Raw genomic sequence first — 15,943 nt, 5'->3', positions numbered from 1 at the left:
ATGTGTAAATCATATATACACAAATATATAAACACATATATATACATATTTGTTTATATGTAACTATGTAAGTTATATATACACCAATACACAAAATATCTATGTTATACTATGTTATTTGTGTATATATAGTATATACTACACTGTTATATATAGTTATATACTATACTATGATATATCCTATACTATTATATGTAATTGTATACTATCCTGTATTATATATCGTTATATACTATAGTATACACTATACTGTTATATATAATTATACTATATAAGCTACACACATTACACTATATAAGTACACACACACACGTATACCAAAATCTAGTAGAAAGAGATCGAGAAATCTCATTTAGAATGACTGTATACAGTATAAACTGTGTGGGAGTCTACCTGCCAAGGTACACACAGGAATTAGGTATACACAATTACAAGATGCTTTTCACACAAATAAAGAAGATCTAAACAACATGAGAAATAGTAATTCTTCATGGTTGGTCAAGGCAGTATAATAAAAATGCCAATAGTACCTAAATTAGTTTACTTATTCAATGCTGTACTAATCAAGCGACCAAAGAATTATTTTATGATACTAGATAAAATAAGAACAAAATTCATCTGGTGGAACAAAAGGTCAAGAATATCCAGAGTGTCGATTAAAAAAAAGTGAAAGAAGGTGACTTACCAGTACACACACACACACACGCACACACACACACACGCACACACACCCAAGTATACACACATACACCAAGATGAGGTCAAAAATGGTACATGATTTAGTCATAAAGGGTGAAATCATAAGCAAATTAGAAAAGCAGGGGGGAAAATTACCTGTTAGATCTATGGATCTATATAGTATATAAGGGGAAGAATTCATGGCCCACTCAAGAGACAGAAAAGATCATAGGAAGTAAAATGAATAATTTCGATTACATTAAATTAAAAAGGTTTTACAAAAACAAGATCAATTCAGCCAAAATTAGAAGGGAATCAGGAAACTTGGGTGGGTGGGGCGGCAGGTTACAGCAATTTTCTCTGAAGAAGTTCTCATTTCTCAACTATCTAGGGAACTGAAGCAAATTTATAAAAATAAAAGTCATTCTCCAATTGACAAATGGTTTAAGTACATAAGCATGCACTTTTCAGAAGTAAAAGCTTTTAGTAGCCATATGAAAAGATGTTCTAAGTTACTAAAAATTAGAGAAGTGCAAATTAAAATAACTCTGAATTACCATTGCACATCCATCAGGTTGTTTAAGATAACAGAAAAGGAAACGACAAATGCTGGAGGGGAGGTGGAAAAATATGTATACTAATGCACTATTGGTAGAGCTATGAACTAATTTAACTGTTTGTAGCAGCAAGCACCCCAAGAGCGTCCTCAGGGTTTGCTGCCCATACAGGTTCTTGGATCTGCTTTGTTAAAGGAAAGCAACTCAAAATGGGTTAACAAGCTTACTTTAATCAGTCAGACATATATCGTTTACCTTGTTCAGGGCAAAAAGGTCAGCACCCCAAACTTCAAAATATACAGACAGAATTATCAAGACATTAACAGATCAAGTAGACAGCTTTCCAAACTGTCCAACCATTACATCCATACCCAGTCAACATCTGGGTTTCCACATTCTGGGTTTTTCAAAGCCGGGGGACTCTCAACAACGGCTTCCCAGAACTCAGATCAAATCACAGAACATTTCTCAAAGTGAGTCCCCAAAACAAAGCTACACATCAGGGCTTATATAGCCTTCTCCTGGCTCAGAGAATGTAACAACCTTATTGACCCACTGGCCAATCAAAAAGTATCTACTGAAAAACAAGCCTCCCTCCCCAGGCTTCTGGTGCACTTTAGCCTAGGGGCAGGGAAGATCTTCCAAATTTGCATTCCCATTACACTGTTCTGGAGAAAAATTGGGAACTACGCCCATAAAACTGTGCCTATCCTTTAACCTAGTGATACCACTACCAGCTTTGTATCCCAAGAGACCAAAGAAAAGAGAAAAGGAACTATATACACAAAAATCTTGAAAGCAACTCTTTTTGTTATGGCAAAGAATTGGAAACTGAGAAACGCCCTTCACCTGGAGAATGACTGTACAAGTTGTGCATGTGATTGTGATGGAATGCTATTGTGCTATAAGAAATGACGAGAAGGAAGGATGGTTTCAGAAAATCCTGGGAAGATTTATATTAACTGATACAAAGTAAAGTGAGTAGAACCAGGACAACATTGTACATAGTAACAGCAATATTGTAATGATGTTCAGCTGTGAAAGACAGCTTCTCTGATCAACACAATAATCCACAACTGTTCAAAAAAGATTCATAATGAAAAATGCTGTCCAACTCCAGAGAGAGAACTACTGAAGTCTGAGTATACATTGAAACACATTTTCTTTCACTTTATTTTTCTTGCTTCCCTCCTCCTGCCCTCCTCCCCTCCCCCCCGCCCACACACATCATGGCTAATGTGGGGGAGAAAAAAGAACCACATCTTCTTTTCCAATAGCCCTTTATCTCCTATACCAGCCACCATACCAAATGACTAAGTCTTTTTTATGTTTATGGATCATCCATGTATGTTAAAGAGTCAAGAGGTATGGATGAGAAATGAAATATAGGAAGTCAGTAAAACCTCCAGGAGCTTACATTCTATGTGGGAGAAATAATAGATTACCAAAAAAAAAAATGCTCTTAATAATCAAAATGGAATTGTTGGTTTCTCATCTGAAAACCGAGATGTATGTTGTAAAGCAGAAATTTATATACATTTAAATGTTCGTTGTGATTCTAACAATAGCAAACAATTAAATTAAGGTTGAAGACCAAAGAACCTTCATTTCAATTGTGCTTACAGAAGTAAAAGAGCTGCTGTGGAGTCCATCCCAGAAGCCAGCACCTGTAATAATTATCTACTTTTTAATGTCTTGTGTTATAAGGCTAGACCAAGGCTTTAAAAGACATCACTTTGGATGGCAAATCCCAACCTCCCTCTTATCGTAGAAGAGGCCAATAAGGCATTGATAAGAATAACTTTGTACATTCAAAGTTAATTCCCAAGTGTTCTGGATTTTGTTTTTGTTGCCCTGGGTGTTTTTTCTTGTTTGTTTGTTACATTTTGTTTTGTATGAAACAGGATTGTAAATCTTTTTGGTTTGAATTTGTACAGGATGAACTGGATGAACTCCGTGCAGAAATGGAAGAGATGCGGGACAGCTATTTAGAAGAAGATGTTTATCAGTTGCAGGAACTCAGACGAGAACTGGACCGTGCTAATAAAAACTGCCGTATCCTGCAGTACCGTCTCAGGAAAGCTGAACAGAAAAGCCTGAAGGTTGCTCAGACTGGTCAGGTGGATGGAGAACTCATCAGAAGTCTGGAGCAAGATTTAAAGGTACTTGATCAATGGAACTCATGCATGCTTTCCTGACAAAACATGGGTTTTTTTGTTATAATTGTTATTGGGGTTTGTTTGTTGTTTTTTTTTTTTATTATTTGGTTTGGTTTTGTTTCTGTGGATAGAATCCTGGTTCTGGGAATTTAAAAAAAACCTAAGTAATTCTCAAATTTGTGGTTTATGTGGCAGTTCTTTGTTTTTGGAAAGATTGTATTTGGACACTAAGTTGGAAGTATGTTGCTTTTAAGATTTTAAAGTATAAGGATGGTGATGTTGATGATGATAGATAACTTTAGAAAATATTTTGTGGTTTACAAAGCACTTTTCATGTATTGTTAATTGTAGCCTGCTTTTTTCAGAGATTTATCCCAATGTATTGTTGGGTATGCCAGGCTCTGCCTTAACAAAGCTTAAGAATAACTACAGTACCATTGATCAAGACATATGTACAATGTAAAATTAATGAAACATCTTGATCAGGAATCCTTAACCTGTGGTCTGGTCAACTTAAAAAAATTAATATTGTGATAACTATATTTCAATATAATTAGTTTCTTTATAATCTTACATATTTTATTTTATCCATTTAATCATATAATACTGAAAAGAATTCTACAAGTTTTACCAGCCTGCCAAAGGGATTCATAATACAAAAAGGTTAAGAACCATTAGAGTAAATATAATTATAAATACCCAAATTAACTATAAAGGACATATGAAGAAAGATGCTATCTTCACACAGAGAAAGAACTGATAACTAGATGTATAGAATAATTTTACATACACACATATCTATCTATCTATCTATCTATCTATCATCTATCTATCATTTGTGTTTAATGGTGACCATCTCTATGGTGGGAGGGAAGAAAAAAAAGAAAAGAAATTTACATGATAACTGTTTTATATTTTAAAAGAATAACAAACAGTAGATTTGCAGTATCATGTACAATCATCTTTTTTTTATTATACTATGTTATGGAAATGCTTGTTTTATTCCACAAATTAAAAATAAATTTAGAAAAAAAGAATTATTAGAGTAAATAAATCTCAATTGCTCCCCAAATAGGATAAAAGCATCTCAAGAACTTCCTACCCAGTCTTTTCTGCTGACAGTCTCCATCACACACCCTATATTCCCATCAGACTCTTCATTGGTCCTCAAACATAACCTCCATGCTTTTTGTTCACACTGCCCTCTGCACCTAAGATATCCTTCTCTCCCTAGCTCTGCCTCTGTAATTCCTACCCATCTTTCAATGTCCAGTTCAACCACTACTTTTTCCATGAAGCCATCTTTGATCTCATTCTCTGCCCCTGCCCCTCTCCCAAAGCCCTAAGCAAAAAATGATTTCCTCCTCCCTTGAACTACCTTTGTAATTCAATTTAATTCAAATATTTTGTTAATTATACATATTTCATTTTGCCATAAGCTCCATGAGGATATATACATTGTCTTATTCTTACTTGAATCCACCATGACCCCAGACAATGCCTTTAACATAACAGCTGTGGAATGAATGAACATCTGTGGAACACACATCGAATAATTTTGGCGTATGTTAAAAAGGAGTTCAGTTTCTCTGGTCACTCACTAAAGATGCCTACAGCAATTTAGCATTTTTAGGTCATTTTTTCTTTCCAGATGGTGCTACAATCTGACCTTTCCATAGCGTGGGAGGGAGTCTTAAGGTCACCATGTCACAGAATAGGAAATCGAAGCATTATTAATTTGCCCATGTCTTTCTGGGGGGTCAAGAGCAGACAAGGGGAATGGAAGGATGGAGTTCTCGAATTTCTCCTTTTTTGCTCTCTCCGACTGAACTTTAGAGACTCTCTCTAGTGACCCATATAGCAAGTCATTTATCTAAAGATTAATTATATATCACTCTGCCTCTCCTTAACGCTGAGCACTTCTGAGAAATGTCATTTTAGCCTTTCATTATGAGAACAGAAAAAGTTCTCAATTCGATTAAAAGTGATAAAATGCTAGCAATCAAAGTACCATTAAATATAATGTGATGGAGATTGGTATTTCTGTAGTGATATTTCTGCTATCTATGATAGAAAAACAGATTCTTCCTCATTCTCTGCTGGATGGTAAAAATGGTCAACTGATTTTTAATTTAAAGTTTCTTATCACCTTATACATATATTGGAAACTTTTAGCTATATTTTCAGTTTGAATTCCTAATGAATTATGTGTGTATATTCTGTATATGAATGTATACATGTATATACATACAAACATGTTTCTCCCAAGAGGGTTTGGGATTTCCTATAAGGCCTAAATTATTAGTTTAGTTTTTTTTTTGATACCTTTTGATACCTGCTATAGCTATTTCTAAATATCCACCTTTCCTCTAAAATGGCCCCTCCCTTATAACAAAAACTTTCTATAAACATATAATCATAAATATCTACAATCAATAGATCACTTATGTCCTAGACACTGGAGATACAAATATAAATATATACATACAAAACATAAATGCACGTAAACAAAAATACATACAAATATAAAAATACATATATACATACATATACAAAAACAAATATACAAAAATAAAAAATAATATAATTATTATCTGCAAGGACTTTACCTTGTATGAGTAGAGGGGGCAGGAGAACGTGTTGACATTTAAATAAGGTAAAAAAATATAGATAGATTGATAGGCAAATGGTAGATGATAGAAAAAAAATATATAGTGTAAGATACAAGACACACACATATATATATCCATATGTATATATACACACATACATACATACATATTGATTTGAGGTTAGGACAAGTAGTAACTGAAGGAATGAGGAAAGAATTATTGAAAGAGATAGGATTGACATTCCTTCACTTGATATCCCCTGCCCAAAGCTGACAGAGTATACAATATTTCATTATAGATCCCAGTTTTCTACACAGAGAAGGGAGGTATATTTCAGTATCTGTTCTCTTGCAGAGGAGGAATCTAAAATTAATTAACTAATTTTAATTGAAAATTAACTTATTCTTAAAATAATACCCTTTTCTCCTAAAAACGTTAAGACAGGTAAGTGTGTGTGATCTACTATAAAACTGAGTTACAGAAAAAATATCTTTAAATTTGGAGCAAGGGTTCTTAACCGGAGGCCCATGAACTTTTTTTTTAATATGTTGAAAACTTTACTTCATTGTAATTGGTTTCCTTTGTAAGTTTGTGAATTTGAAAACATCATAATAAAAAGGGATCCATAAGTTTCACCAGACTGCCAAAAGAAGGCTGGCACACGGTCTATGACACAAAAGAAGTTAAAAACTCCTGATTCAGAACAACTTTATATCCTGACTAGATTTATAGCTTAATTGCAGAATGATTGCTCAGAATATTGTAGAGAGAATTCACCCAGTTGTTAGAGAAGACTCCCTCCCAACTTTGAGTACCAGTAATCTGGTAGTACATTTTCTAGACTAGTTGTTGTTGCTGTTTAGTAGTTTCGGTTGTGTCTGACTCTTCATGACCCCATTTGGGGTCTTCTTGGCAAAGACACTAGAGGGGTTTGCCATTTCCTTCTCCAGCTCATTTTACAGATGAGGAACTGAAGCAAACAGGGTCAAGTGACTTACCCAGAGTCACACAGTTAATAAGTGTCTAAACTCAGGAAGATGTCTTCCTGACTTCAGGCCCCAGCACTCTGTTCACTGCATCACCTCTAAACTAGTACATAAGTGTAACAGTTCAAGGTTTTCATAATAGGTCTATCAGATGTAGATGTTTCCAGTGTCTCTTCTGTTTGATATAAAATGGGGATACTTAATCACTTTTGTTCTGTGAACCTTTTTGACAGTTGGTTAAGCCTTTGGACCCATTCTCAGAATAATGGTTTTAAATGCATAAAGTAGAACAAAGAGGATTATAAGGGAAACCACTATATTGAAATATACACAAGTTCATGAACTTCAGGCTTTGAATCAATGGTAAAAATAAATTCTTACTCATTCTCTTAGAAGCTTTTTGGGTGGGTCACATATTTAAGTGACAGCCTTTACTCATCTCCAAGCAGCATAAACTCATGATCATCATGCACATGGTTCAATACAGGTCGCCAAAGATGTATCCGTCAGACTGCACCATGAACTTGAAACTGTGGAGGAAAAACGTGCTAAAGCTGAAGATGAAAATGAAACTCTACGACAGAAGATAATTGAAGTAGAAATCTCAAAACAGGCCCTGCAAAATGAGCTGGACAAGTTGAAAGAGGTAAGGAACTGATGAACTTCGGAAGAGACTTGCTTCTGATAAGAGATGGTTCATTGATTTGATTACCAATATCTGATTCACCTTAGACATTTGAAAATGTTTTTTATAATTGGCTTTTGCGCTACGATTGCATGTCCAGTGAGGCATATCATTAATAGAACATGGGAACAATTGTTTTTGTGTTTTATATGACCAGTGATTTCATTTGTGTAAGAACTCCTGGAAGTGAGCATTCACTTCTAAGGCAGATAAGGACCATCTCTACAGTTGAATAGTCTCTTACAGAGGTGGGGAACCTTATGTGAAGTTTGGATTCAGTCAAAAGCCTAGAGGGTCACATGTGGCCTCAAGACTGCAGGTTCCCCATCTTTGGGAGAATCACCTAGGGGGCACGGAGAGATAAAGTGACTTTCCCAGGGCCATATAGCTTGTGTGTTGCTTTGGGGAAACTTCAACCCAGGTCTGGACTCCACGGCTAACTCTCACAATATCTAGAATGGGAAGGGATCTTAGAAAACCATTGAGTCCAATTTCCTCATTTTGAAGATGAGGATACTGAGGCACAGAGAAGTTAAATGACCATTATAGGATCACACAGCTAATATTTCTGAGGAAGGATTTGAATCCAGGTCCTTTTGACTCTAAATCTAATACTCTATCCACTGTACCATGCATACATAGAGATCGATGATTGTAATGTGGAACCTTCCATTTCAGTTAACTATCAGAGACCTTGGGAAACAGGACAGTGATCTATTTTTGAGGGTCTAGTGGATGCGCTATTCACTCTCTGTATTTTCACTAGAACGTGAACTTTTTGGAGGTAGGGATTGTTTTTGGTTTCTTTTTATGCCTGGCATGTGGCAAACACTTAATAAATGCTTGTTGATTGATTATAATATAAATTGGGATATTTTTCATCTTGCAGAAGATGGGTGTTCCAAAAGACTTGTGTATAAAGTCAGTTGCAGTTGAAGTCTTATTTTCCCTTGGGCGTTCATGATCAGTTTGGAGAATCAGGATTTTTTTGGGGGGGGATTATTATTGTTTTTGGTTGTTGTTATTGTTGTTGTTCATTTGGGATTTTCTTGGCAAAGATACTGGAGTGGTTTGCCATTTCTGTCTACAGCTCATTTTATAGATGAGGAAACCGAGGCAAACAAGGTTAAATGATTGTCCAGGGTCACACAGCTAGTAAGTATCTGTAGAAGCAAGTACCGCAGCGTCCCCAGGGTGGCTGCCAACACAAGTTCTTAGATCGGCTTTGCTAAAGGAAAGCAACTCAAAATGGGTTAACAAGCTTACTTTAATCAGTCAAACATATATCATTTCCCTAGTTCAGGGGGAAAAGGTCATCACCCCGAACTTCAGAGTAAACGGACAGAATTATCAAGACAGAGAAACAGATCAAGTAGACAGGTTTCCAAACTGTCCAACCATTACATCCATACCAAATCAACATCTGGGTTTTTCAAAGCCAGGGGGCTCTCAACAATGGCTTCCCAGAGTTTCATCTGATCAAATCACAGAACACTTCTCAAAGTGAGCCCCAAAGCAAAGCCTCACATAAGGGATTATATAGCCTTCTCCTGGGTCAGAGAATGTAACCACCCTCTTGACCCACTGCCCAATCACACAGCATCAAGGTGTGGGGCATTCCTGAAAACCAAGCCTCCTGCCACAGGCTCCATGTGACCACATTCAGCCTATTAGGAGGCAGAGCATATTTTTAAATCAAGGAAGGTTCTCAGAGTCTCTTAAGTCAATCAAAGGGCCTAAGGGCAGGGAAGATCTTTAAATTTGCATTTCCATTACAGTGTCTGAGACAGGATTTGAACTCAGGTCTTTCTGACTCCAGGCCTGGTGCTCTCTCTGCTGTGCCACCTAGCTTCCCCCCATTATTAGTTTTAAGATGATTATACCCATAAACCAGGTCTGGTCCCTCACTCCCATGCACCAGGAGCATCAACTTGGCAGCTACTGGTGAATTAAATTCAATTAACAAGTGTTTCTTAAGCATGATATGCAAGGTATGGAGTAGTTGATAGATTGCCTTCCTTGAAGTTTGTCCTGCTTCATCCGCTTACTAGCTGTATGATTGGGGACAAATCATCTAATCTTTCTCAGTCTTATTTTCTTCATTTGTAAATGTGTGATAATAGCACATACCTCAGAGGGTTATAGTAAAAAGCAAATGAGATAATGTATGTAAAGCACTTTGCACACCTTAAAGAGCTATGTAAATATCAGCTATTATTATTGTTGTTGTTGTTGTTGTTAGGTGCTGGGCTACAAAATCCCAAATGAAACAACCAACGCTGAGCTTACATTTTATTTGTTTTAAGAAAGGCTTAAAATGGTGGCCAACACCATGGCCATCCACACTGGCAGGTTCTGTTTGCTTTTCTTTGGAATCCATCTTTGATCCTAAAGCCTCCTTTAAAGCATTGTCAAGTGAACATTTTCACTCTTTAGGCTGTTGCTCATTTCACTACCCCTGTCACCGCCACAGATACCATGAGACCATGGACATCCTTCCTTCCTATGACTTGGAATTTCTGGCTTTACCCTTAAACCTTACTTTTCACCTTCTCCTTTTGTTTATGTTTGCCAAAAGATGCCACCATATGAGGAGGAATTTTGAGGCTGGATTGCATTATCTTTTGAATTTTAGTCTTTGGTTGATATAAATCATATTAGTTCCCTCTTTTATACTTTTTGTATAGATGGTCAGAGTTCTGCATACCAATTTTACTCAGAAAAAAAGAATAGCCATTCCAAATATAGTCGACTGAAAATTGTACAAATTCAGGCCTGTAAGTTTTCAAGGGCTAAAGAGCAGTCAGTGAGTCAGTCAATGAGCCTTTATTAGGAAACTGCTCTGTGTCAAACACTGAGCTAAGAGCTGGAAAGGAAAGCAAAAGACAGTTCTTGTCCCTGAGGAGTCCACCATCGAATGGAGAGACAACATTGCTTGCCTAACTCGCCTACTTTCACCTGGGTTCCCTTGCTGAGCCCTTGCCCCGCTCCTACCCCCAGAGTGCTAGGGCCTTCATGTCTCTCCTGCCTCACCACTGGTTTGGGCAGACTCTTCTCTCCTCCCATCCCAAGGGCTCCTTGGACTGTTGACCTGTGCCTCTTCATATGGTTTGATCAGTTGGGTGGGCAAGGAGGATTTGGATCAGAGATTTAGAAGTGGATAAGATCTTAGAGGTCATCTAACATAAATATCTTTTTATAGGAAGGGTAACTGAGATGTTAAATGACTTGCCTAGGGTTACTTACATAGGTAGTATATTATAGAGAAAGAATTTGAATTAAGATCCTCTGATTCCACATGTGATACTTTCCATTCTGCCATGATAAAGCCTCTCATACTAGCTATCTCCCTCCCCCTTTTTTAACCTGATTCACAGCCATGATAAATTCATCCTTTGTCTTCCCCAGTCCTCCTCCTTTGCCTTCCATTTCCACTGTGGAAAGATGACTGAGTTTAGAGTCAGAGGTCCCTAGCCCAAAATGTAATGGTAATGTAAATGGGAAGATCTTTCCCATGCATTAATAGGCCCATATGACCTGCTTAAGTCACATGGAAGCCTAAGTCACATGAGTTTGAGTTAAAGGAAGTCTGTGGTTGGAAGAACTTGCTGAATGGGTGGAGCAGGAAGGGTAGGGCAGATCCCAGAGGAAGTTGGTCAGAGCAATTAGAACTGAGGGAGAGAGAGGAAACAGGCAGAGAGCTGTGAGTGTTCATTTGTGGGAAGGCCCTAGCAGGGGGAAGGCTTGGGGATGGTGGTGTCCTCTGCCTTGTTATTATGTATAGATTTCTTTGTTACTATGATGGATTTGGCTTTCTGGTGTTGGGATTCAGCTTTCTGGTGTTTGAATAAATGCTTTGGTTCTGTCTTACACTTGGAGAGTCTGTTATATTTTAAAATTCAGACTTAAACCAGCATGTTCATAACCACTGTAGGTACTGTGAATATCGTGTTGGTGCTATGAATCAGAGGTCCACGGCCCAAATCCTGTTTCTTCTACTTGCTCATATAACACAGTTTGCTTCACCCCTCTGGGTCTCCATTTGTTCGTCAGGAAAACAATCGGGTTGAATTGAGTTGTTCTGCAGCTCTAATAGAACCTAGATCTCTTCCTTTCCCATTTCTTCTCTCTCCTTGTGCTCATTGAAACCTGCTCTCTGAACATACCACATAGGCTTGGTGCCCACCCTTTCCGAGTCTGCCTACTCCTTCTTTCATATGCCCTGACCCACAGTTCCAGGAGGAAGACCATACTACTAGCTCCCATTCTCACTTGCAGGCCCTGTCTTTTACCACTGTCACCTAGCAAACATCTCTTTTTTTGAAATTCCTGCCATCTGAGGTGGATCTTTGTTATTGTCAGCTATGAACTTCAAGTCATTCTCTCTCCTCCCAAATAATTTTAATATTTGATGTAAAGTTTTCTTCTCTATCCCAAATGTTACCACTTTTGAAAATGCTACATTCAGTAGTGGCTAGGTGGCACAATGAATAGAACACTGGCCCTGGAGTCAGGAGGACCTGAGTTCAAATGCGGCCTCAGACACTTAACACTTACCAGCCATGTGACCTTGGGCAAGTCACTTAACCCCAAGTGCCCTGCCCTTCCCCCTCCAAAAAAAAAAAACCCCAAAAACAAAAAAAGAAAATGCTACCAGTTTTTCAGCACAATTGTCTTGATTTATTCTTCTCTCTAGTTTACTGTAATACCTCACAGGAGCTATCTAATACCTTAGATACCTCTTTAGATACCACCTGTAGGTCTCCTGCAGGGGGTACTGCGAGAATCTATTTATGACTCTGATGTCTTTCCTAAAATGTGGCACTTAGTACTCCACATGTAGTCTTTTCAGGGCAGGCAGAGAATACCCTGTCACACCTAGAAACTATGCCTTTCTTAATGTAAACTAACATCTAATATCAATTAGCTTTCTGGTGGTCATTTCACACTTATCTCAGATTGAGCCCCCTTGGGCTTTTCAGTTCAAGAACTATATAGCCATACCTGCCCTATTTTATACTTTAAAATTGTTTTTTGGATCCAAGTATGAGATTTTGTATCTGGTCCAACCAAATTATTGATTTATTCTATTCACTCCAATGTTCTAGCCTTTTAAGATCTAATTGACTTTCTTCATTTCTAGGCTTCTTACATTTTTCTCAGCCTCCATGTATTCTACTATCTGGCTTACTCCCTATTCTTCACATAAAACAGTCCATGCTCCTGATTCTATGTTTTTCTACTGATGGTCCCACATATTGGAATGTTCTCCTTCCTCACCCCTGCCTCCTAGACCCACTTTAGCAAGAGGCCTTTCCCAGGTGTACCCCCCCGCCATGCCTTCCCTCTGAAATTACCTCTCTCTCTCTCTCTCTCTCTCTCTCCATATATATATGTATGTATTTGCACATATACATTGCAGATAGATATAGATTTAACTATATACTCATATGTGCTTTGCCAATATATCTAATAACATCAAATCATAAGCAGTCATTGGGAAATAGAAGTGATCTCCATAGTTGTTGACACAGAAATATTCAAAACAATAGCTAATACCAAGAACCTTCCAAAAGTAACACAATTGCTTAGGACAGCTACACAGGGGAGAAATGAGGGCAATCTTCCCCTTCCTCCTCCCTTGATGTTCTCATCCACTTTTATCATTCCTATTGAATGTTGTCAGCCTACTGCCTCCCCAGACATTCAAAAGCTAGGCTGAAAAGAAGTATTCAGTGATAATGAAATAAGTCATTTATCCCCAGAGCTACTATTAGGTTCAGAGAGCCTATTGTACTACAGGTTTATATTAATCATGCAAACTCACTGGCAATGATAGATAGCATTTATATAATGCATTAAAGGTTGCAAATTGCTTTACAAAAACTATCTCATTTTATCCTTAGAACAACACTGGAAGGTAGGTGTTATTACAATTCCCATTTTATAGTTGAGGAAACTGAGGCAGACAGATGTTAAGTGACTTGCCCAGCATTACACAGCTAGTAAGTATCTGAGGAAGGCTTTGAACTCATCTTCTTGACTTCAGATCCAACACTCTATCCACTGTACCACAAAGACTTATGTAGTTAGCACAGTTGACCATACTTAAGTATTCCAAAAGATGGTCTTTTTTTAATGACTGGGAGGGGGAGAACATTGATGGCACCTCCAATCTCCTAGAACATGACATGGACTTGTCTTCTCTTCTCCATTAGAAGTAGAAGGTGTCAGATCTAAAAGGCGCACTACTCACAGGTGGATGGAAAAATACTTATCAGGGAAGGACACCTCGCCAACTGCTTCATTTTTTTTTTTTTTTGTTACTTTGGGGAATTGTTTCTTGGCCAAAGGAATAACAAAGACAAAAGGACAAGAGGATGCTATGACAAAAGCATCCTAGGTTTTTTCCCTATTCCAAATGCCTTTATTTACTATGTAATTCCCTACAAACACACACACTCATATTTAACAATGATATGTGTGTGATATTTTGAAAAGGTGAAAAATATCTGGTACATTATAAGCTTTGATTACCCATAGTGTAGCTATCTGCCACCTCTAACTGCCATGGTCCTGCATACTTTGACACCAGCACTCTCCCTTCCCCACCACCACCCTCAAAAGAACAGGGAAGGTGGGGCGGCCAGGTAGCACAGTGAGTAAGAGCACCAGCTCCAGTGTTGGGATGACCTGGGATCGAATCCGGGCTCAGACACTTATTACCCACCCAGAAACACCTGGCCATGTAACCTTGAGCAAGTTACTTAACCCCAATTGCTTAGAGGCGGCCAGGTGGCTCAGTGAGTAAGAGCACCGGCTCCAGAGTCGGGATGACCTGGGATTGAATCTGGGCTCAGATACTCAGCACCACACCCAGAAATAACTGACCATGTAACCTTGAGCAAGTTACTTAACCCCAATTGCTTAAAAAAAAAAGAAGAAGAACAGGGAAGGACTAAAAGAGAGGCAGAGAGACCAGGAGGTAGTGGTGGGAGACAGGGAGGCAGAGGCAGAGACAGATGCATGCCGTAGTGGCTGGAATGCTAGAGTCAGGAAGATCTAGATTCAAATTCTGCTTCTGACACTAACTCTGTGACCATTGGAAAATCATTTAAATAAGCCTTCCAAGCCTCAGGCTCCTCATCTGTAAAAATGGGGATAATAAAACACCTGTAGTACTGTTGTTTTGTTATTGTAAGACATGAATTAGAGGCTGTATGTGAAGGACTTTGCAAGTTTTCTAGTATACATTTCCATGATGATTATTGCTATTGCTGAATTTTGGACATAATCATTGCCCTAACTCTTCCTGTAACTTCCAGTACAATCCAATACCCAGGACCTCCCTATGAACACCCATAACATAAGAGAATGCAGGGACACACTGAAAAGGCCTCCAGGAATGTCAGGCCCCCACTGCTTTCACCTGGCTTTCTTATTTTCTTTCCTTCTAAGACAAATAGCTCTACAATATCAGTAAACATCTTAGGCTTTAGCAATCACCAGCTCAGAGGTTCTTCTGGCTCATCCTGATCTTTATTTCTTGACTCTAGGTAGCTTTGGAGTGGGAGGGAGGCTTAGCACTGAGTAGACCTCAGACCCAGCTGCCTTCACAGCTCAGCTGTCCAGGTTTCCTTTATATCGTGATGGGCTATGGAAAGTAAAAAGACCTCAACTCCTAGCCTCAGACAAAAGGAAAATCTATTATTCCTGTGCCTTTAGGTAATTTTTAGCAAATCCTTCAAGGTTATAGTATTGCTTGGAGGCTGAAGCGTCCTTCCCCATCTTTCTTGCATCTCTGTTTGACCCATGTTTTTGGAAAGGAAAGAGCACAGATAGCTTCAGATGAAAATTTAATGATTTTCTGAACGAGAAAGTTTGAGCTCACAAATGAGCAATTTACTACTCTGCTCAAGACTTGGGTTCATTCTTCCCTTCACCACTAAACTAGTTATGCAAATGGACTATGGACTTGGTCTTTAAAGATGCCTCATCTGTAAAATGAAGATAGTAATTCTTTGCATGTCTGATGGCAGAGAACCTACTTAGCCAATTTCTAGAGATCCCTCCCAGATCCATCCATTCATTAATTGCATGAATGAATGCATGCATGCGTTCATTCAAAAGATGGTCAAAGGAATCCTAGCGTTCTGTTTCTTTTGTGCATGAGTTATAGGGCTCTCACTGCCACATATAAAGAATAGTCTAAAAAATGGACAGCCTTTCTACTTGCTTATCCTTTTAGTAAAGGCTTCTCTACAGT

General features: G+C 38.1%; 1 protein-coding gene across 1 annotated transcript in view; it reads left to right on the top strand.

Annotated features, from left to right (window-relative positions):
- MTCL1 (microtubule crosslinking factor 1) overlaps positions 1 to 15,943 on the top strand; it is a 172,919-nt gene that overhangs the window by 20,234 nt on the left and 136,742 nt on the right. Inside the window, 2 exon segments of the mRNA XM_069099662.1 lie at positions 3,173 to 3,397; positions 7,480 to 7,638. Coding sequence (XP_068955763.1) covers positions 3,173 to 3,397; positions 7,480 to 7,638 — 384 coding nt within the window.

The sequence above is a fragment of the Petaurus breviceps genome, unplaced genomic scaffold, assembly GCF_028583685.1.
Source record: "Petaurus breviceps papuanus isolate PSGF00001 unplaced genomic scaffold, PetGlider_PUasm1.0 38, whole genome shotgun sequence".
NCBI lineage: Eukaryota > Metazoa > Chordata > Mammalia > Diprotodontia > Petauridae > Petaurus > Petaurus breviceps.
Note: the sequence above shows the minus strand (reverse complement) of the source record. Positions and strands in the feature narration are given on the sequence as shown.